This window comes from Bombina bombina, chromosome 10 (assembly GCF_027579735.1).
Source record: "Bombina bombina isolate aBomBom1 chromosome 10, aBomBom1.pri, whole genome shotgun sequence".
NCBI classification, from domain to species: domain Eukaryota; kingdom Metazoa; phylum Chordata; class Amphibia; order Anura; family Bombinatoridae; genus Bombina; species Bombina bombina.
Genome location: NC_069508.1, coordinates 46,669,557 through 46,694,708, shown reverse-complemented (window position 1 = coordinate 46,694,708; position 25,152 = coordinate 46,669,557). Strand labels below are relative to the sequence as shown.

The window sequence follows — 25,152 nt, the reverse complement described above, 5'->3', positions numbered from 1 at the left end:
GCATGTATATTGCTTACTACTGAGTTAACTTTAGGGGGGTCCCCAAAGAAAAACAACAGGGTCCTTTGTTGAGTAGGTCCACTACTGGGGTGGTATATGTGCTCCTAAATTTCAAAGGGGTCACACAGTTCTTTATTTTCACATTTACACATACATGAAAGGAATTAGCTGGTGACTTTTAGGTGGGTGTGTCCCTGGATTACAAAACCATGCAAAATATGCTATCAAATTTTCAGATTAAATGCTTTTAAAAATGTATGCAGACATTTTTGCAATTGCAATAATTGTGTGAGCGCCATATGGCTTGAAAACAGTTCAAACCATTAGCTAACAAAATTAAATTACTTTTGAAGTCGGCGGCCGGCACGTAGAGTATTTTAATTTCAGCGCTACATTAAAAAATAAGTTACAGCGCGTCTTCATTGCATTTGATTGTTAAACTCCATCTAAAATATCACTAACATTAAAGATCGATTTATACTGAAAACATGAATACATTTGTATTTTCTAAATAAAGGCAGCCCTATAGGGGATAGGAAAGTATGGTAATAAAATGTTAATTTTTAATTGCTCCAAGTTTCAGCTTTTGTGTATAGACAAAGAAATAGATAAGGAGGTATTTTTGTTGATAGAAAAATAGATAAGACAAGGAGGTCTGCTCTTTCTGCCAGCTCAACCCTTTTGAATGGGTTGCGTTTTCAGTTAGCAAAACCCCCAGATATTTCATATACAAAAAAAAAACATAAAGAAGCATTTTTCACATATACTTTATACTCTGCAGCTGGTTTAATAAGTCATTTGAAAACACTTATTACAGTATACTGTCCCTTTTACAATTACATGGCTGAATACTAACATCTGCTTATTTCCCTTCACTTATTTTATGTTTGTCAAGAAAATTCACGGGGTAATACCATCCGTCACTAATTTGACAAGATTCCTCCTATCCAGGACAAGGCCTTAGCAAGCCTAAAGTGACCAAGGTCGCAATGAGAATGCCAGTGACCTACAGTTCAGTCCACTCATTGTATTTTAGGGTTTCTAAAGTTAAACTCTACAGTATCTAATGTTCCAACCGCACAAGAGAAGTTTTGCTTTATATCTTCTGCCAGACATACGTCCTCTCCCAGGAATACAAGGAAAGTCCCATGGACATCTGTAATTCAGCGGATAATCTGCGCGGCTGGCGAAATGTGCCACTTGCAGTCATTTCAAAGCGACAGCTGTACCAGCTGTTCCTGCACACAGCCTTTACATCAGATCATGGAGAATGTCATGCAAGCAATGCCTGGTGTTTCTTTATCCAGCCGAGCATCTTCACTTGTAGTTTTAGGTTTATGGGTATAAAATAGCAAATGTGGATTCTTTTCTACAGCTGAAAGTGATAGAACTGTATAGTATGTCTGTAATTTAACAGATTTCTCCTTTGTTTTCTAGATAAGGGATTAACAAACTGCAGACGTCAGGGAGCCATGTCTGTTAAAGGGACAGTGTAGTGTAAAATCATAACCCCTTTTTAATATGTTCCCAATTACCAGTTTTGGGCCAGATTACGAGTTGAGCGCAAAATATCACACAAGTGCTCTGTGGCTCCCAATTGTTACTTTAACTATGTGTTTAACCAATTTGCAGGGGCTAAACACAAAGAATTTCAGAGTTGTTAGAATTACATGCTGTAAGAATTAGAGCGTGTGAATTTCAAATATAATGGCCCTTTAACCCCTGCACAAATTTGAGTATATCATTTTTGCATTAGACTTTCCCTTTAACATTTATTAAAAAAAAATTAAGCCTACAAGCCAAATTTTAGAGGTTGGAAACGATTTATAGCTATCCTGGTACTGGTGTTGATTGGTTGGTCTAACACATATCTGAGATCCTAATATTGATATAACAGTTTGTATAGAGATGTAGTATTTTATAATTTTCACATTCTTTTTTATGCCAAAGATTTGCACTATACTTAAAACATTCTCGCTATGTAGTTATCTGATACATTTCCCCAGAGGAATTTACTTTGGCTCAAGTAGCATTCTAAAGTAATGTGTTTCACTATTATCCTTATTAAATTACTCATGTCCAGATAATGTAAAAATATGAATTTGGTTGCTTTGTCAGGGAAAGGAATTTCTCTTTGTGTTTATGACAGGTAGATAAAAAGAACAGACTGTTTGTTTATTCAGAGGTGATAATCTATGTGGGTGGTTACATTTCTCGAAGATGAATGATGAAAATGTATCTAATGATATAAATAACATAATCTAAACACATTTATTAAAGGGACAGTCAACACCAGAATTTTTGTTCTTTAAAAAGAAAGATGATCCCTTTATTACCCATTCCCCAGTTTTGCATAACCAACACAGTTATAATAATACACGTTTTACCTCCGTGATTACCTTGTTTCTAAGCTTTTGCTGACTGCCCCCTTATTTCAGTTCTTTTGACAGACTTGCATTTTAGCCAATCAGTGCTTAGTCCTAGGTCACTTTACGTGCATAAGCTCAATGTTATCTATATAAAAACACATGAACTAATGCCCTCTAGTGGTCAAAATGCATTCAGATTAGAGGCAGTCTTCAAGGTCTAAGAAATTAGCATATTAATAATAGGTAGGCATCTGGAACACTACATGTCAGGAAATAGTGCTGCCCTCTACTGATCTTACAAATGAATAACAGTATTGCTAAATTACTGCTATATAGTGCTGCAGACACATAAACTCCCTCTTTCCAGCAAATGGTACCAAGAGAACAAAGAAAATTAGATAATAGAAGTAATTTAGAGCGTTGTTTAAAATTGCTGCTCTGTCTGAATTATGAAAGACAAATTTGGGGGTTCATGTCCCTTTAAGAATATTTTTCTGGTTAATCTAACATGTGCCTCAATTTGAAGCCATATGCAGGGGAATTGTGATTGATTGGAATAGAGTCCGTTATTTTGGAGATGCCTAGATCCAGTTTCTTTAATAAGACTAAAACAATTCTTTAGATCTCGATTGTTTATCACAGTTTATAAACGACAACAAAAAAATGCTCAAAGGGGCATTAAAAGTACAATGTACTCAAGCAGCTGATAATGTTTTGTTGTATTCAAAGCAGCTGCAGTAAAAAAAATTAAAATAGACTGAGGTCTCTCCTCCACACCCCAATGGGAAGTTAATTTGTGATGTTGCTTCTTGTTTACATATGTTTTCTATAACTATTATGTACAATATTGACCATTTCAGTATAGGTGACAGTTTCAATAGGCAAAAACATCTATTTTCATGAACAAAATAAAGGTAAATGAGGTATGAATATACAAATGAATACACTCTAGCAAGTAAAATGGATCATTGGAAACACATTAAGCATAACTTTGACAAAAGAACAAAAGTTATAAGACCCGTTAATAACTATAAATACTGCAGTATTTGTGTATACAAATGTCATTTTTGTGTTTGATTTTCTCCTATATCTGGTTGGGTTTGTTTTCTTATGTCAGTTGGCAAAATGTGGGGTGTTTGAATATGGACCAGCAGCCAATCAGATTTATTACACGAGTATGATGCTGATTGGTGCAAAATAAAAGGATAGACAGCCGACCTTCTTCCAGGAAGTCACTCAAATAAAATATTAAATCTGCAATTTGTTTTACAATAATAAATTGCAGTGCTTAAAATGATATAAAGTTTGTGTTTTATGTATGCACGGATTAATATGACTGCAAACACCATATTTCATGCAAAGTGGTTTAGAAATAGTTTAGACTTTCATTTTGTCAATAAAATTTGTGTCGGGGATTTCTGGTTACCGTTTCTTAAATTACACACATTTGCCTCTTGTCATTTGCTCACCCACTGTATTCCACTAGTTTTCCGTAGTGCAGTGCTGCTCCTTTAACAAAGGATACAGAGAGAAAGAAGCAAATCTGATATCGGACATAAAAAGTTATTCAAAATTCTAATTAGGAAAGAAAAAATGTCTCTTTAAAGGGACATTGTACACTAGATTTTTCTTTGCATAAATGTTTTGTAGATGATCCATTTATTTAGCCCACCTGAGAGTGTTTTTGTAACAATGTATAGTTTTACTCATTTTTTTATAGCATTGTGCTGATTTTCAGACTCCTAACCAAACCCCACAGTGTCAGATGTATACTGATGTCTACAGACTTCTGCTGGCTCCTGTTTTATGTTATCTGTCTTTCATATGCGGGGGAGGGGGGAGCATCTCCTCTTCCTGCTTTCCCAGCCCCTTTCACTTGGTGTCCCAGCCTAACCTCATCAGCAGTGCTAAACTGTGAGCTTCTAAGTAAGTTTTTAAAAGGTTTTATACTGGATGTTTAGATCAGTATCTGCACATTCTGCTTTATAGTAATGTCTAATACATGCAGTTATACGAACATTGGTGTACACTGTCCCTTTTTAAGAAAAGAAACACACAATTTTCAAAACTAAATTGATGGATAGGTAGATCACATTATTATTTTTTTTACTGCACATCAATAAAATTTTTATGGGGAATTCAATTTTGTGTTTAATATCCCTTTAATGATGAGAAATGTGCCTGTTACATGACACTGCAATGCTAAACAGTGGCAGCTTTTTATCTCAATCCTTTGTTCACAACTTGTATTGTACATTTTATTGGCAATAACCCTGATACTTTTGTGATCTTGGAACTGCAACTGGTAACTCAATGGGAAAAGTGCAGCGACTCCCACTGGAATCCTATAGTCTCACAGGGAACATAAAACCGCTAATGAATCTTCCCAGGTCCCTTTGTTCCAGGCTGACAATGTGCTAAATCTTTCCATAGAACTTTACATTGATGCAGACATTGCCTCTCGTGTTAACTCCGTGTAACCCTCTTTTTCACAGCGGAACTAGATTTTACTAAGACATATGTCTGGGTATTAGGAATTTACTGTGACATTCACATTGCTGGCTGATACAGAATCCCAGTGTGTATTAATATCACAAACACTTTCTGAGTAAGCACTATATGGTTTTTGGTTTCCATATTATGTTTCTGGCATATTTGTTTTCCAGACAATAAATAAATAAATTAAAAACAACTCAGCCCTTTATTGTTTTTTTCTTTGTCTTTATGGTAAAGTTAGGACACTATAAACATACATTATATTCTCTGTTTAAATGCTTAAATAGTTTCATATAATCATATTTATCAGTCATCCTCTTTGTCAGTGAGATATTTTCCATTTAACCCTTACATAACCCCCCCTGCTGTTCCCATATTGATGCTCTTTCTAATCACATGGTCTTTGTACTGATTAAGAGTGTTTGGTGGAACACAGGACATAGTTTAAATAACAAGGGACAGTCTGTGGAAATTCAGGGCTGTTGGTACATTTTGAGGGTGGTGGGTGCTACTGAATGATTTCCAGTGCTGCACATCCCCTACACCTCCCAATGAGGAACGTTGTGTGCAGCAGTCAATCTCTTTCCTCATGTTCTGGTTTCTGTCTATTTAAAAAAAACTAAACCTAATTCAGCAGCACCCATCCCAAACCTACCAATTGTCCTTATTTGAGGGGGGCAGTCCCTCATTCTAAGCCGCTGTCCCTCTGAGACAGTCATTTGTCCCTATTTGCAGAATTTCTCTTAGCCACACCCATGGAGCACCCAGACACGCCCACTTACCAGACATCCATAATCCCGCCCATTAACCACCCATGCTCCCAACACAGCTTCACCCACAAAATATTGACTAGCCCTCATCAACCTCCTGAGTCCCTGATACCTTCCACAAATGTTGGGGGGACATGTCAGCCTGCATCCCTGGACTGTGCTTTTAAACTTCATTCCTGTACCAACCAAGCCTCACTTTACATGGCAACAACTGCTCCTGTAGGCCACACCCCCATACTCCTGGTCTGGTTATCATTGTAACCGTTGTGATGTAAGCAGCTAGGGATTCTGGGTAGAGAAATGTAAATGATTCCTGTTTCCTATGAAAGTTGGCAGTAAAATGTACACCTGCAGTTCTGAATGTTTCCAAGCCATTTTTAATGGAGTTATTGTTAGCCCATATAGAAGTGATATGAGTACTGCTCGTTCTAACTACTTTAAACTATTTATTTTCCTTTCTGCCCTATAAAAGTAAAACAGGGACATTTTATTAGCAGAATCTTTTAGAGGTTCTTCACCATTTTATTTCACTTAAAGGGATATAAAACCCACATTTTTTTTCTTTCATGATTTAGACCTATTAGTGCATTGCTGATCCTGACCCCACCTAGGTATGCTTTTCAACAACGGATAGTAACAAAACAAAGCAAATTTAGATAATAGAAGTTAGAAAGTTGTTTAGAATTGCATGCTCTATCTAAATCATGAAAGACAAAGTTTGGGCGTTATGACCCTTTTAAAGTAGACTTTGCACTATGCAAGAGCAGATTCACATATTTATGTAAAGGCATGTATGGTACTTGATTCCTCAGAAGGGTCACATGGTACATTTAAAGGAACAATGCGAAAAGTAATGTTCGCCAATCTGTTAGACCATGTGTTTAACCCTTCTAAGGCCTGTCAACGTGATAGCCCTCCACAGATGAATTGTATACAGTTGTACCAGGTTAGACCAGACCTCAACAGCTTTGTATTTTTCTGCTGTACAAATAGGGATAACGCAAATGTGACTATACTCTAGAGCCCTCTAGTGGTCTAAATGTAAATTGAAAAACATGAATTTTAAATAACTTTTAATAGATTTAAATGTAGTGTTCTAATCTGATCATTTTATTTAACATAATAGTCTGCAACCTGCATTTAATATCTGAAAAGGGGTTAAATTCATAGCTAAATTCCACTTCAGCGTGAAACACATTGAAATGTAAAGTATTAATATTTCATGTCGGGTTAACACACTTGAGAAAATGCATTTGGGATTGCGCAACTTGTTGGGTGGTATTTTTTTGTTTCCTTTTTTTTCTACTTTCTACGCCCCATTGAAGCCTAAGGGAGAATACGTTGTATATGGGCATGTCCTTGAGAACAATGGGTGATGATTTGAAAGGGACATTAAACACTTTGAGATGATAATAAAAAATAATAAATTGTATATATAAAAATCTCTGCAAGGTACTATTTATTTTGTCCCCTTTTCCTGTTAGAAATGGAAGTGCAGAACACTTGTATATGCCACACTCTAGTAAACCTATTTATAACTGTCTCTAATTGGCCACAGCAGAGAAGATAACCAAGGTTACAACATGGCAGCCCCCATTGTTTTTTTAGACACTAAAACTTTACACTTATTTTGTCAATATTTAAACAGCTAATGAAACTTTAAAAAATATGTTATTCTTAGACTAATCTTTTCTTTGAATGCACCATTTTATCTATTTATTTAGTGTTTAACACCCCTTTAAATGAGCAAAACCAACTATTTCAAATACTAAAATAACATGAAGGAACAGTTTCCCATGCATTTATTACTCTGCAGTACATATAACAAATCATTTTAAACACCTTAAGTGGAAACTAATTATATAGCAAAGTATCCCTTGTAATTAGTTACTATAGGGGTTAATTATGTGACATGCCCAAGAAAATTCAAATGTTTTAGTGCATCAAATTAAGATATTGGATTGATTAACTAAAAATAACTTACAAAATGTTATTTTTATATGGACTTTTTATTTGTTTTACAGTATCATCACAATTAATTTAAACAGCGCATGCATGCATTTCCTAGCTGCAGCAAAATCCGACAGGACAACTTCCTTGTCAGAATTTGCTACCTCTCAGTGCGCATGCTACTGATTACGTAATACTGAGCATGCGCAGTAAGATGTAGCCGATTCTGCCAAGAGAGGAAATTCCGGGAGCCTTAGTTAATAATTTCAGCTAAACCAATAGCAGAAAGTATAAGGTCACACATTGATCAGCTCATATTGGAGGTGGGAACAGCACCAAGTGACTACAAGAGCCCGGAGCAGGCTGTAACTCTGTTGGGTAGTAAATAAAATTTAAATCCACAAGCCCCGATTTAGGTTAAAGCAATCAAATACCCCCCTCCCCCTTGTGGTTCTGTCTCCTACTTTGAGACAGGATGTCAAGAGATATCAGCGGGCAGTGCACAGTCTTCCTATCAGTCTTACATATGATGTACAGTGCACAACGAGGCCTGACTAATTGGTGGGCAGGGCTAAGGCAGCACCCTCCGGCCCACCGGGCAAATGCCAGTATCCCCAATGGTCAACCCGGGCCTTATAGTAATATAGATAGATAGACAGACAGACGGCCCTCGATTTACACCGATTCAATTTGCGACATTTCAGAAGAACAACCTTGCTATTGAAAAGCATTGAGAAGCATTGCATTGATTAAAATAGCCAGTAGGTGGAGCTGTCTGCTTGTGTTGCATCAGATATATGCAAAGCCAAGCACAGAAACAGGCTGGAATTAATTAGTCTAGCTAGACATTAGCTATTGAGCAGCTTTCATAGGAACAAGATCTTCCTGCCTATAAATCAGTCCAGATTGGAATGCATAGAAAGAACTGTTTGCAGAAAAATGCAAGTGAAGTCTGTGTTGTGTGATTATTTTATTAGGTTTACAATGCTGTTTAGCAAATGTTTTTGTTCATTTAACTTAGTTTAATTATATATTATGTGTTGTGTGATTATTTTATTAGGTTTATAATGCTGTTTGTTTTTAAAGCTTTGAAATGAAGACTTTAAATGCTAATGTATTAGGTGTTACTTATGACAATTTTGAGAGGGGTTTGGAACCGAACTCTCTCACTTCCCATTGACTTACATTATAAACTGGGTTTCAATTTACAACGGTTTCGATTTACAACCATTCCTTCTGGAACCAAACCCCGGCGTAAACTGAGGGCTACCTGTATATATATATATATGTGTGTGTGTGTGTGTGTATGTGTGTATATATATATATATATATATATATATATATATATATATATATATATATATATATATATATATATATATATATATATATATATATATATATATATATATACATACTTTTGAATACGTCACTTATTAAATATTTTTTTTATTTTGTAATACAAATGTAGTATTTTTCTTCTTGAATAAAAAACATGTTAACTTATATTACAGCAGGTACAATTTTGTTAGCAAAACATTAATATCCATAGTCATTGACAAGAAAGCTCTAGAATCACAACAAAGTGAAATTCACGTCAATGTGTCTCAAACTAGCAGGTAGCTAAGTAGGACATTATATTCTCATGTGACAGCGCACACTGCTGTTAATCAGAAATGTACCTTTTGAAATATATTGCATTTTTGGAACTAATATATTAATTTTGCCTTTTTAATAATGGAGGTCTTCTTCACAGATTATTTATTTTAGTAAATACTGGTCTGTTTATACTATACTGAGCGATTTGTAAAAGTCATCCTTAGACAAAATATAAATATTTACTAATGATGCTTTTTATTGTCTTTTTTAGGGAATACAATGTGGTGGATCCAGCTATGGAATATGTGAAGGTAAAAAAAATGTATTTTGCTCTATTTTTACTAGAAATGTATTAAAAATTACATAGAATATGGACGTTGAAAGCAAATAGTTTGCAATGTGGAGAATTATAAAAATGTATACTGATCAAATAATATACCTACAGCAATCTCCTAGACTTTAATGGTGATCTTTCTATAGAAAATCATTAGGTACGTTTTCTAAATGATCGAGACTGTTTATGTCTTGCAGCTATTTTTATGTGAACACAGGAGTATAGCGCTGATAGCTAAAAGAGAACAAGGCCACTCTAAAACAGTCACCCCAGGACTGTCATGAAAAAAACAAAGTTTAGGAGAAAAGAGAGGGCGCTAAAAGCTAAGTTCCCACCACACTTGGTCAAATAACAGGAAATGCAGATATAAAAATTGAAATGAATACCTTTACTCACAGTAAAATACAATGAATTACAACAGTACACATTAAAATATGAATAGTAAGATAAATGGGACGTCTCCCTTTAAAATTTGGATTACCACCTTAAAAAGAGTGAAAAATAAGGAAAAAAATTATTTGTTAAAATGTTTGAGCGTTGTAAAAAGATGCAGCAAGATTGTTACAATGTTAATATTGATCTTGAGTAAAATCTTCACAGTCTTTGTAACAAAGTTTCTTATGTTAGCTGATCGAAAAAATGTTGCAGTTCAGCAGATAGTGTCAGTGTGGAGTTAATATAGTAGAATTTTTCATAAGAGTTAAACGATCATGTTGAACACCTTGTTATCAGGTTATACTCACACTTTTCCAAATGACTGTAATAACGGTTTAATAGCTTACACTTTTGGAGATTATCAGAAGTAAACAATATCTCCAAAGTGTTAGTAACTTTTTTACTTGCTTGAGTCGGCTGAACCCGGTCAGCGTGATTGGAAACTGCTTTCTTACTCCAAAAATCCTATGCTTGAGTCGGCTGAACCCGGTCAGCGTGATTGGAGACAGCTTGTTTTTCCAAACCTCTTATGTGTCAGATAGCTCCCAGTGTCCCACAAAAGCAGCAAAAACTAAATGTTGCTAAACATGCACTACAGCAGTCAAATAGTTAAATCCTTTCCAATAATAAACTGAGCACACCTCTGACTGTTTATGTCTTGCAGCTATTTTTATGTGATCCAAATGCTGTACGTCCCAGGGTCCCTTCACATGGACTGATATCTATTCTTTGCCAACGTTTCATGTGTCTGTGCACAGTGAAAGCTTCATCTGTTTATATCTTCACACATAGTCAGTCATTTAACAAGATTATAATTCTATACACTTATATTGGGAAAAAAATGCATTTAAATGTGTGCTGTATGTTTTTAAATTATATTTTTATTCTTTACTTATATACTTTGAAGACTTGTACTCTGTTTTATCCTTTAAATTGTATTTGGCAAAATTAAAACACATTTATTGTCTGAGGTTTAAGGGGCAGTCTAGTCAAAAATGTTTTATTTAAAAAGATATATATTCCTTTTATTAAAAGGGACAGTAAACCAAATTTTTTTATTTCATGATTCAGATAGAGCATGCAATTTTAAGCAACTTTCTAATTTACTACTATTATCAAATTTTCTTCGTTCTCCTGCTATCTTTATTTGAAAAAGAAGGCATCTAAGCTAAGGAGCCAGACAATTTTGGTTCAGTACATGGACAGCACTTGTTTATTGGTGCTGTACAATCAGCAAGGACAACCCAGGTTGTGAACAAAAAATGGGCCGCCTTCTAAACTTGCATTCTTGCTTTTCAAATAAAGATAGCAAGAGAATGAAGAAACATTGATAATAGGAGTACATTCGAAAAATGCTTTAAATTGCATGCTCTATCTGAATCATGAATGGCAAAATTTGGGTTCAGTGTCCCTTTTAAAGGGACAGTAAAGTAAAAAATAAAGTTTCATGATTCGGATAGAGCATGTAATTGTAAACAACTTTCCAATTTACTTCTGTTATCAAATTTGCTTCTTTCTCTTGTTATCTTTTATTGAAGAGTAAAACTTGGTAGGCTCATAAGCGCTAAGGAGTGTGCACATATCTTTAGTAAGCTATGGCAGCAGTATTTTGCAACATTGTATAACAAAGCTACACATAATGTTGCAAAACACTGCTGCCATAGTTTACTAAAGACACATTTGAAATGTTATGCTCTATCTAAATCATGAAACAAAAAAAAAATCATGTCACTTTAATGGGACATAACCTTCTAAACTCTATTGAAAAGTGTGACGTTTGTTAGTCATTAAAGGGACTTGGAACTCAAAATGACATTTGTATGATTCAGTCAGAATATGCAATTAAAAAAAGGAAAAAAAGTTTTCCAAAGTACAAAATAAAATACATAATTTACAGGACTTGCAAAGTATTCTTATAAGCACAATTAAGCATTTTATTTAGAATTCAGCTTAAATGTTGTGTTTTTAAGATTCAGCCAAACACTGCTCTACTGCCCTCTTGTGGTACCTAACCTTCTTACGGTTTGCATATACCAATTCATGGTGAGAGTGTTTGTTACAAGAGTCCCCTGTAGTTTGCTTGTACGGTATGGATATGAAATGTTGATAGCTGTGTATCTCCCTAAGGGGTGTGCCCTAAATTGCTATATGCAAAGGAGAAATATTTACATTACAGTATAGTGCTCCATACAAAATCATATTAATAGAGATTAGTCATTAAAATCCATAATTAAAGGGACATTCCTGCCAAGATTGAATATACATGTATTAGCAAAAATGCTTCTAATAAAAGTTATAGCTGTTTCAAAAGTGTATTTAAGTATGTACCGTGCACCAGCATTTTAAACACAGCACTTGTTTATAGAGCCTATGATGCTTATACCATCTGACAATGACTCAATTTTGCAATTGCTGACATGATACAAGCCCCACTGGTGCTCTGAGCACCTGCAGTACTTAAAATGCTGGTGCATTGACAATATCTAGCAATGCTTCACATGCACGTGCATAGAAAAATGGTAACACTAAAATAGTAAAAACTTTTGCTACAAGCATTTATGCCAATATATGTATGTTGCAAATATGTTTCTATTCAAATATGTAATTAATCTATGTGCATTTAAATTTTGACTGGAATGTCCCTTTAAGCAGTACAATGTAAATGATGTTTTAAATGTAAAGGGACTGTAAACTGAAAATTAAATGTTCAAGATTCAGACAGATAGGCTGATAGCTCAGGAGCGTGCACGTGTGTTTAGCAGTCTATGGCAACAGTGTTTGCAACTATGTATAACATTGCTATAAACATTGTTGAAAGCACTGCTGCCAGATGGCTAAAGACATGTGCACGCTCCTGAGCTCACCTAGGATTACCTGCAAGTATAAAGTTATCCATTTTTTTTGTTTTTTTTCCTGCTAATTGTAAGCTGGTGAGTTTGTTTCAAAAGATGTGATGCAATGATTGTACAGATAAAGACGTGTATGGGAAACTAGAAGTAAATGTAAATATGCTAAAAACTTCAGAATTTGATTTGTATGTGCTTCCTAAAATTTGTTATATTCCCTCTCCCCTGCAAGATTCTGCATTTAATAGGGCTTCTTTGTTTTATGGGTGAGGCAGAGGCCACTATCTAGAATTTCCAGGTTTTAGAGAGAGTGAAGGGTTAGCGTGATATTTTCCTCCGTGCAGAATTTTAGAGTCTTTATCTTTACACTTGCAAGTTAAGGGTTAAAATAATGATAGTATCGTGAGATACCGGACCTTTATTATTATTGTAGTTGTAGAAAATAGGATGCAAAACACTAGAAATTGCTTCAAAGTTTTATATACAGCTAGTTATATTGTTCCACCCTGATAGGCACTTTGTAAGTGCTTCAAAAGAAACTGAGCTAAGGTCATACAAATAATCAGACATAAAAATAATCTGTGTTTGTTTGTTTTTTTTTAACCTGTATTATGCATCCAAAGGGTAATAATAAAACAAAACAACATTTTCTATAGGAATTCATTATTGGTACTATTTGTACATGGACGGTCACAACAAAGTTTGGCCTGTTTGAATTGCATTATTATTTAAAAGGACAAGAAACCCCCAACATTTTCTTTCATGATTTGGTTAGAACAAACCATTTTAGACAACTTTCCAATTTGCTTCATTCTCTTGTTATCCTTTGCTGAAGTAACAGCATTGCACAACTGGCAGCTAATGAACACATCTAGTTAGCCTATTACAAGAGACAAATGTGTGCAGGCACCAATCAGCAGCTAACTCCCACTAGCGTAGGATATGTCTGTATTCTTTTTCAACAAAGGATACCAAGAGAACAAAGCACATTTGAAAATAGAAGTGAATTTAAGTGTCTTAAAAATACATCCTCTATCTGAATCATGCAAATTTAATTTTGACTTTCCTATCCCTTTAAAGACTGAGGTTTCATACAAACTGCCAGCTTTTACACTGAGGTTCAAACAAAATTAATTTTAAAAACATTTAAATTAATTACTCTTCTTATTTTGCATTAATAAAAAAGTGGCATTAAATATCTCTTTTAAAGTTCTGAGAGTCGCTGTAAAACAACGTCTCTCTCTTTGGGTTTTGACAGTTTTCCTATATCTAAGGAGTTAAACAGTCCAGCATGATCCGTCTTTCTCCTAACAAGTTGTGAAAGAGATTTCCATAAAACAATAGCACCTTGTATCCTGTGTGAGATTAGCCCTAGCTGTATGAAGGGGATAATGGGTGTATACATTTTGTTGTAGGTTTTTCACATCCCACGGAATAAGTACCCCCCCCCCATGAGATTAAATCAGCAGCATATGAGTAGATGCCCTGTACACAGAGCTTATTATTTCAGCAGTTAAGTCTGTGTTGGCTAAATAAAGTGACTGTAGTTCCAAAAGCAAGTAGAGTTCATTGCAATTCTGCGTCCCTTTTTGCATTTTTTTTTTATTAAACTCCTTTTTAAAATATGCACTCTACTAATGTATCATCTAGAGCATTGTTTCTCAACCGCGGTCTTCAATTACCCCCAACAGGCCAGGTTTTTATTATAGCTGAACCAGTGCACAGATGAAATAATCAGCTGATGGATGAGCAGGTTAGTAACCATGGTTACTGACCAGCTGATTATTTCACCTGTGCACTGGTTGAGCTATAATGAAAACCTGGCCTGTTGGGGTTACTTGAGGACCGCAGTTGAGAAACCCTGTACTCGAGTGCCAACTATAATGAAAAACAGGCACTGAATTAAAAATCCTGCAGTAAAAACATTGGTGTGAAATTTTAAAATATGATTTATTAATGAAAATACATAATTTTAAGATTTAAAATATTTTAAAACCAATTAAAAAATCTATTTGAATAAACAATCGATAATGGTCTCTTTCCTTAAATATGTTGCATACAGATATATTAATCTATAGAAAGCCAATAAAAACAGTAGCCACGGATTAGTTTTAGTAATAAGTCCGTTTCGCATCATTGGTTTTGTGGTATGCAGCAATATTAAATATAAGCAATGTTAACACTGCTGGTGCACAAAGCATATCTAGATAAGCTTCACATGCACAATAAAGGCTCTCACTGAATGCTGGTGCACAAAGCATATCTAGATAAGCTTCACATGCACAGTAAAAACTCTCACTGAAAACAGTAATATATTTTATTAGAAGCATTTTTGCAAATACAAGAGTCTGATGTGTACTTCAGTTTTGGTTGGAATATCCCTTTAATTGTTTTTTCCTGCCCACCTTTTTTTTGTGGGTGTTGTTCAGTTTGTTGTGTCAATATTTCAGTTGCATCTAAACTCACATCTGGTTTGTATGTAACTTTCTTCTTTAGCTATTTGTGTACTTCAAAATGCTTTTAAAGGGAAATTAAACCCCCCCAAAAATGTCATGGTTCAGACAGAACATGTGATTTTAAACAACTTTCCAATTTACTACTATTATATAAATTGCTTCCTTCTCATGGTATCTTTGGTTGAAAAGCATATATAGGTAGGCTCAGGAGCAGCAATGCATTACTAAGAGCTAGCTGCTGATTGGTGGCTGCACAAAAAAACCTTTTCATTGGTTCAACAGATGTCATCAGATAGAGTAGAGCATATCTGCTCCTTCAAAAAAGGATAGCAATAGAATGAGGCAAACTGTACAGAAAAAGTAAATTCGAAAAATATTTAAAATCACATGCTCTATTTGAATCATGAAAAATAAGAAAAAGAAAAATGTTGGGTTTCATATCCCTTTAAGTTCAAATTTTATTTGATTTTTTTTTCCTTTGGTTTTAAACTCTGTGCTACGTTTGCAATCACGAAAGAATGTTCTGTGCGTACATACATGTTTGCAGTTTACTGTAGTGATGCAGAGAGCTCTGGGAATATCTGTGATGTACATAAATATTTACAATAAATTATACATTTTTGTTTTATCTGCAAAACATTAAAAAATAATAAAGATTATGATTCCATTTTGTCTCAGAAAACCATAATAAATAACACATTTGAAAAAAAAAATATTTTCTGAGGCTGAAACATTATCATTGTATTTTTTTTGGGGAAAAAGTAGGTTACAGTTTGTTTTAGTTTTTGTTTCCTTGCCTATTATTGAAAGTAAGATGTCTGCAGACACATTTGGGGGGGGGGGTAGAAAAGAAAAAATCCTAAACACTAAAGCAAGTATGTTATGACGCATAAGTATAATCATTTTTTACATCTAGATGGTCATGTGACCTATCTCTTTTGCTTTAGGAGATGTATGGAATCCATTTCTGCTGAGAAAGCGACAGTTTCAGGGCTCTAATTATATTAATCTTATCCTGTTTATAATTAGTAAATAAATTTAAATAAATAAAATCCAACGGTCAAATGATCCCTAGTTTAAAAGAGGAGATTCTTCTTATATGAGTAAATAGTTTTATTGTTGTATAGACCTACCGTATGTTTCCAGTTGTGGAAAAGAAAATACTGGACATGGGGGGAAAAAGCTGGTTGGACTAATTTTTAAATGGTTGTTTATTCAAATTAAACTCCCACAGACTTTACTAAGTTTCACAATAAGTGGGTCTTTATTTGTTTATTTATTTGGTATTATTCTAAAAAAAAAACTAACCTTGCTGCTGAAGTACTTTCTTAGTGGCAACTTTATATTGAGCTCTCACACATTTACTATACTAAACTATGTGCCTAACAGTTTGAAGAGGATCTCGGATACAAAAGACGCGGGTAAAAGTGGCGTCACTACAGGGGGGCAAGAGGGGGCATTTGCCCCCCCCCCAGAAAATGTCTTGCCCCCCCCCACACACCCGGGCTGCAGTATAGCTGATTTTTTTTTTTTTTTAAATGTTTTAATTACGATTGGGCCCTCCACCAAGTGGTCATCACGTGACCACAATTGCACCCAATACCGGCACAGTCAGTCAGTGCAATTGTTGGCGCACGTGACTACATGTGCTGACTAGTAAACTGGCCTGACTCAGTGCGGGCAGCAAGGCATGCGGGCGGGGGCGGGGAACAACGGTCTCGAGGACTTGAAGCCTGGAGTCTTGTCACTGTGCTGTGGCAAAGTGTGTCTGAGGACGCCAGTGATCTAGGTCTAGTCCAGGACTCAGGAGGTGGGTAAATCTGAAACAGACTGTGTATTTACGATTACGAAGCACAATAACGTTATGTGAAGTGAAGAAGTAAAAATATATCTGCATAATATTTGCGGTACATTAATATTAAATCCGGTATTAGCAATGTGATTGTATTACAACCACTCATCACATTGCTAATACCGGATTTAATAATAACTTATCTCTCTATGCAGATTGTCACTAATATAATCATTGTAATTTTCTGACTCCTGCTGCCCCCTCCCTTCATTGAATGATAACTAAGAGAAGTCACTCAGGATGGAATGGTTTTGTAGGCTGTGGGGGCGCGTGTCCGAGCCTGCACCATAGATAAAAAAACATGTACATCAAACGGCCTCAATGTCAAGAGCGGTACATGCAGCGTCCTGTAAGAGGATACAGGCTATGACCCATCTGTGTAGTGTGTGTGTGTGTGTGTGAATATGTGTATGTTGTGTAGTGTGTGTATGAATGTGTGTGCATACATGTATATGTCATATGTGTGTGTACATGTGTATGCTGTTTGTGTACATGTATATGTAGTATGTGTGTGAATGTGTGTGCATACATGTATATGTAGTATGTGTGTGTCTACATGTATATGTGTATGTGATGTATGTGTGTGAATGTGTGTGTATATGCTGTGTGAATGTGTGTATATGTGTAGTGTGTGAATGTGTGTGTGTATATGTGTATGCTGTATAGTGTGTGAATGTGTATGCTGTATAGTGTGTGAATGTGTATGCTGTGTAGTGTGTGCATGTGTGTATGCTGTGTAGTGTGTGTATGTATATATATATATATATATATATATATATATATATATGTGTATGTTGTGTGAATGTGTGTGTATTTATTTATTTTCTAGTACATACATTCACATTTAACAAAAATATCCTAAATTACACAAATTCCATCATGTATAACCTACAGTAGAGAATATATATTTTTTCACGGTTTAAATAAAGTTTTACACTGACTACTAATTAAAGGGACAGGAAACCCCAACATTTTCTTTCATAATTCAGAGCAAGGGATGTGATTTTAAAAAACTTTCTAACTTCTGTTATCTAATTTTCTTTGTATCCTTTGTTGAAAGTCATACCTAGGTAGGCTCAGGAATATTAATGCACTACTGGGAGATAGGTGCTTATTGGTTTTTATTAAGATTTTTTGTGGCTGTAGCCTGGGGTTTAAAGGGCTCCACTAAATGTGAGCAATTGATCTTCCAACCCTCAGTATTACCCAACTGTCATATACACACACACTCATAAACACTGGCATATACACTAGAATTGACACCTTTTCTTCAAGCCAAACCAGAACACTAACGGCAATCATAAAAAAAAACCTGAATAAAAAGGCTAAATCTGGATCACAACTTCATCATAAACCTGGACACATAATTCAAAACCCAAACTGTCAGGGTCAATCCTGGACAGGTGGCAACTCTTTTATATATACACACATAAAGACTGACATATACACACATACATAAAGACTGACATATACACACACATAAACACTGGCATATATACACACACACACACACACACATATAAACACTGACATATATACACACACACATACACTGATATATACACACACACATACACTGACATATACACACACATACACTGACATATACACACACATACACTGACATACACACATCTACGAAAAAATTGCAGCGCGGCACTAGTTTTCAGATTTGACTTGAAGAAAAGGTGGCAACCCTACACGAGGCAGCCGCCTAATTATTAGTGCCCCCCCAGTTTTGACTGTTCTATCTTATGTGCCCCCCCCCCCCTATATTTTGTTCCTAGAGTCGCCACTGGCGGGTAAATACTTTTTACGGCCTGTTTCCAGGATCAAACTGCCCCAACTCTAAATGGTGCCAGCAGCACAATACTCTGTAAGCTCCACCCATGTTACTTATGATGGCTGGAATATATGAAGTAGGATTGTGCTCCATTTTCTGTAAGACCTCTTCAGAAGATAACTAAATGGAATCATCAATTCTGGCCAATAGTTACAGAAATATCCTTACAGGACTGAAATAAAACAATAATATATTTAATAGGCATTACTTAAAGGTACAGTCTACACCAAAATTTAGTTTTGTTTAAAAAGATAGATAATCCCTTCATTAACCATTCCCCAGTTTTGCAACAGACTTGCATTTTAGCCAATCAGTGCTGACTCCTAGGTAACTCCACCGACGTGAGCACAATGTTATCTATATGGCACACGTGAACTAACACCTTCTAGTTGTGAAAAAAACGGTCAAAATGCATTCCGATAAGAGGCGGCCTTCAAGCGCTAAGAAATTAGCATATGAGCCTACCTAGATTTAGCTTTCAAATAAGAATACCAAGAGAACAAAGCATATGTGATGATAAAAGTAAAGTGGAAAGTTGTTTCAAATGACAAGAACCATCTAAATCATGAAAGTTTATTTTGACTAGACTGTCCCTTTAAATCTTATAAACACGAAGAATTACTAAAATTTGCCCAGTGGCTATATTTGAAAGGTCAGTAACATGTACTAATTGATCAAGCTAAAAACGGCTGTAGTTCTTTTTGTCTCTGCAAGAAGAAGCGCATATAGCGTAGTATTGTTATAACACCAAAAATACTTTAGCAAATCACACACATTCACTGTGTTATATAAGGCTTATACCCAGAACAAGAACAGATGCTTATTTAAGGGACAGTCAAGTCCAAAAAAACTTTCCTGATTTAAATAGGGAATGTAATTTCAAACAACTTTCCAATTTACTTTTATCACCAATTCTGCTTTGTTCTCTTGGTATTCTTAGTTAAAAGCTAATTCTAGGAGGTTCATATGCTAATTTCTTAGACCTTGAAGACTGCCTCTAATCTGAATGCATTTTGACCACTAGAGGGCATTAGTTCATGTTTTTCATATAGATAACATTGAGCTCATGCACATGAAGTTTCCCTGGAGTGAGCACGGATTGGCTAAAATGCAAGTCTGTCAGAACAACTGAAACAAGGGGGCAGTTTGCAGAGGCTTAGATACAAGGTAATCACAAAGGTAAAAAGTGTATTTCTATAACAGTGTTGGTTATGCAAAACTGGGGAATTGGTAATAAAGGGATTATCTTTCTTTTTAAACAACAAAAATTCTGGTGTTGACTGTCCCTTTAGGATTTTGTAGTAGTTAACAATGATCCCAATATCCAGGCTGAAACGCGTTAACAGCGTGGCAGAGGGATACCCAGGCAGGTGCTAAATAATAAAGAGAAATAAGTGGTGTTGCCAACTAAACTGCAGGGAAAGAGAATGAAGATTGGACAATAAAATTCAGGATTAAAGGGACAATGAAACCAAAAATTATCTTTTGTGATTCAGATAGAGCATGCAATTTTAAGAAACTTTCTAATTGACTCCTATTATCAAATTGTTTTCATTCTCTTGGTATCTTTATTTGAAATGCAAGAATGTAACTTTAGATGCCGGCCCATTTTTGGTGAACAAACTGGGTTTTTCTTGCTGATTGGTGGATAAATTCACCCACCAATAAACCAGAGCTTTCCATGGTTCTGAACAAAAAAAAAATAGCTTAGATGCCTTCTTTTTAAAATAAAGAAAGCAAGAAAACAAAGAAAAAATGATAATAGGAGTAAATTAGAAAGTTGCTTAAAATTGCATGCTCTATCTGAATCACGAAAGAGAACATTTGGGTTCAGTGTCCCTTTAAACTTCAATGATTCACATAGAGTATGCAGTTTTAAGAGATTTTTGTAATTTACTTTTTCTCTTGGTATCCTTTGTTGAAAGCATACCTAGGTAGGCTTAGGAGTAGCAATGCACTGCTGGTGACTAGCTAGTGATTGGTGGCTACACATAAATGCCTCTTGTTGTTAGCTCACCAGATGTGTTAAGCTAGCTCCCAGTAATGCATTGCACCTCTGGAGCTGACTTTAACAATGTGTTTAATCACTTTGTAGGGGCTAAACACAATTGTATATGTTAGCAGTAGTGCAATATAAAAAAAATGATCTTGACACACTGGAAGTGAACTTAAGACCACTTGGGATATGCATAAGACTATACTAACACATTATTGAGCCTACTCTTTAGAAGAAAATATGGACAGACTTGGTTCATATATGCTATTTCTATGTGCTAGTGCCAGCGATCTGACTTACTGGGTGGTAATTGGGTTATGTCAACCTACTGTCAGATGAAAGTGGGAGTCGCCCCCAGCTGTGCAAAGGTCAGCAGTGCAAATGGGCAAACAGGAGCACAAGACAGAAGTCTAATGACTTCACAGGTCAATAGAAATGTCAGTATCCTGTGAACTCCAGATATTGAACCATCCTGGACTGTGTCTGCCTGGTAATTAGACCTGCAGACTATTAGATGTTTGGGTCTTTTTTACTTTACCTGGGGATAAATAGGTATTTTCTAAAACTATATGATAATGTGTATTTTTTTAACTTTTATTTATGCTATTTTAAATAATTCAGATTTATTATTATAATTGTCTTTATTTCTTTGGTATAATTTGTTAAAACATAGCAAGGAAGGCTCAGGATCTTTCACGTCTTTGACAATGTGGCACCAGTGTTTGCAACAATGTATAACATTACTTGCAAATATTGTTGCAAACACTGTTGCAGTAGAGTGCAAAAGACACGTGCACACTTGTGAGCTACAATGAGCGTACCTAGATTTACTCTTCAACAAAGGATACAAAGAGTACAAAGTACATTTGATAAGAGAATACATTGGACAAGTTGTTTAAAAGTGCATGTTCTATTGAAACCTATAAGTAATTTTTTTTCTTTCGCTTTAAATCAAAACTTCGGAAGGCAAATGTTGTTTAGAGCATTCTTGGCTTTTGAGCAGATGATCAATGCTGGTAATGTGGTGTTGATTCTTTTTATAGTTAAAAACTAAATGTAAATTCTGATAATGCTGAGTTTGTTCTGCACAAAACATATGACTTGTGTTGTATACTCACAGAAAAGACAAAATAAAAGCACAGACATCAGGAACGGTAAAGAGCAAGAAGATTAAAGGGACATTAAACCCATTTTGTTCTTTCATTATTCAGATAAAGAATACCATTTTAAACAACTTTCTAATTTACTTCTATTATCTAATTTGCTTCATTCTCTTAATATTCTTTCCTGAAAAGCATATCTAGATAGGCTCAGTAGCTTCTGATTGGTGGCTGCACATAGATGCCTCATGTGATTGGCTCACCAATGTGCATTGCTATTTCTTTAACAAAGGATATCTAAAGATTGCAGCAAATTAGATAATAGAAGTAAATTGGAATGTTGTTTAAAATTGTTTTCTCTATCTGAATCATGAAAGAAAAATTTGGGGTTAACTGTCCCTTTAATCTCACCAGTCGATAAACCATATTTATTTCTGTAGTATCTACAATAATTTTGCATATATGGCAGTTGTCTTCGATCACAATATTTTACCTTCTACACCATATTTTTTATGCAAAAGTATAAATAAAATAGATCCCATTGGGAGAGGTAAGTTCCAATTAAAGTCATAGAAAACCTTAAAAACAACATTAAAGGGACAGCCTACTCCAGGATTTGTATTGTTTGAAAATATAGATAATCCCTTTATTACCCATTCCCCAGTTTTGCATAACCAACATCGTTATATTAATATACATTTTACCTCTGTGATTATCTTGTATCTTAGACTCTGCAGACTGCCCACTTATTTCAGTTCTTTTGACAGACTTGCATTTTAGCCAATCAGTGCCCTCTCATAAGTAACTCCACGGATGTGAGTACAATGTTATCTATATGGCACACCTGAGCTAGCGCTATCTAGCTGTGAAAAATTGTTAAATGCATTCAGATAAGGGGCAGCTTTCAAGGGCTTAGAAATTCTCATATAATCCTACCTAGTTTTAGCATTTAACTAAGAACACCAAGAGAACAAAGCAAATTTGATGATAAAAGTAAATTGGAAAGTTTTTTTTAAACTTTCATGATTCAGATAGGACATGTAATTTTAATTTTGACTAGACTGTCCTTTTAAGACGGATATACAACTGTTCAGTTTAGATTCCATAAAGGTTTGATAGAGAAATCAAAGTATTACTACTAACCCACATTTTGCATTCAAGAAGGTTTCACTCAGTTAGTAGTAGACAGAACAAAATCTGCAAGGTAAAGAACCGTATAGTGGAACAGATGACCCAGTTTGGTACTATGCCTCTGGATCCTAGCTGATCAGGTGAACCAATAACAAGAGGCATATTTGTGTAGGCACCAATCAGCAGCTAGCTCCCTATAATGCATTACCTATCTAGGTATGCTTTTAATTGACGGATAACAAGAAAACAAGGTAAATTTTCTAATTTAAATAAAATTAAAAATCTTTTAAAATTGCATGCTCTGTCTGAATCATGAAAGTGTCATATTGACAAAGCTGTTTAAACTGAAATGTAAACTAATACAGCAGTATCAGCTGTACCGCCTAATAATTCTTACTGGCTGATAAGAACAACTCCCGGAGCTCTATTGGTGGAGAGAGATACTATTCTACAAGACCCTTTAATAGCACAATACATAAGGTTTTCAGATTGGCAGCAATTTGTACCAATCTGGTGTTCTAAAAAGTCCAAGCAGTTTTGTATTACATTTCTGCTTAGTAAACTATAATGGGGTTATTTTGTTTATGTGGGAATCAATGAAATTTCCAGAAACTTTATTGGGGATGGGGCGCAAACACTCCTGGGTTTAGTTGCGGGTGTTCCATCGGTTGGGATAGGGAGGGCGGAGGCATAGTTACGACTATTGCATTGGCAGGGCAGGGGGAGGGCAGAACCAGGTGGTCTAGGGATTTGGCCAGATAGTTGTGGGACATGGTCTGCCTAAAGTGACGGGGCAGGTAGTAGTCATTTTTACCTTTTTACCGTCCTCCTTAGCTACTCTAAGCTCTTTGTTACACTCATTTGATTTTTTTTTTTAACTATTTAATAACAATAACGCATTAAATACACAGCATTTGTTCTAATGCTTATTTGAAGCTGTGGAGAGCAACATTCTTTTGTGTGTATTTTGGGTGCAAATTATAAACAGCATAGACTTTGAACTCTATGAGCATGCAGAGAATGTATCCTTGGTCCGTGCAGATGGCATACGACTTATTAATCAATAGCTGCAGTGTGAACGCCTGAAAAAGTCACTTTATAAAAGATTTAGGACAAATCCTTTTGTGTTATCACATCTCATAAAGAGAGTATTCACAGGCAGGAAACTGTTGTCATTCAACTGTACAGAAATATATCTATATTCTGTATTAAATATAGACTGCAAATACCAGACCCAACATGTTCTGTAGCTAAACTGGTTTACGTTGAAGATATTTTTCCTTAATTTAACACATTTGATTAAAAACGAGTTTTGTAAAATAAGACTACATGTGCTTATAAAAGACGGTTGTGTTTAAAGAGACACTAAAGTCAAAATAACACTTTCATGATTCAGATAGAGCAAGTCGTTTTAAGCTAATTTCCAATTCACTTCCACTATCAAATTTTGCTCAGTATGTTTAGATGCACACTTTCTGAGGCACAGTGTATATGTTTACTAGTTTGCGATTGGCTGATGGCTGTCACATGATACAGGGGGGCTGACAAATGGGGGGGGGAAATAAATTTGTCAGAAAAAAATCTGCTTATTTCAAATTGGAAGTGTTATTGTATTCTCTTTATTATGCACTTGTTAGTTATGCAATTCCACTGTATTTAATGGTCCGTTGAATAGATAGTAAAATCAAATTTAAACTTTAATGATTTATTTCAATCATTATGTTGGTTTCATTCTCTTGGTATCCTTTGTTGAAAAGCATACCTAGGTACTCACAGGAGCAGCAGTGCACTACTGGGAGCAAGTATCTATCTATCTATCTATCTATCTATCTATCTATCTATCTATCTATCTATCTATCTATCTATCTATCCTATAAATGGCTGTCAAATTATTGTTTTACCTGTTTGTCTCTACCAATAAGTGTGTTTATCTGTTTTGTCTAATCATTAATCCAACCAACCATCCATTCATCAG

General features: G+C 35.2%; 1 protein-coding gene across 2 annotated transcripts in view; it reads left to right on the top strand.

Annotated features, from left to right (window-relative positions):
- BCAR3 (BCAR3 adaptor protein, NSP family member) overlaps positions 1-25,152 on the top strand; it is a 176,291-nt gene that overhangs the window by 69,641 nt on the left and 81,498 nt on the right. For both annotated transcript variants that reach the window (XM_053694036.1, XM_053694035.1), the window contains exon 3: positions 9,456-9,495. In XM_053694036.1, the coding sequence (XP_053550011.1) occupies positions 9,456-9,495 (40 nt within the window). The remainder of the gene's footprint in view (positions 1-9,455; positions 9,496-25,152) is intronic.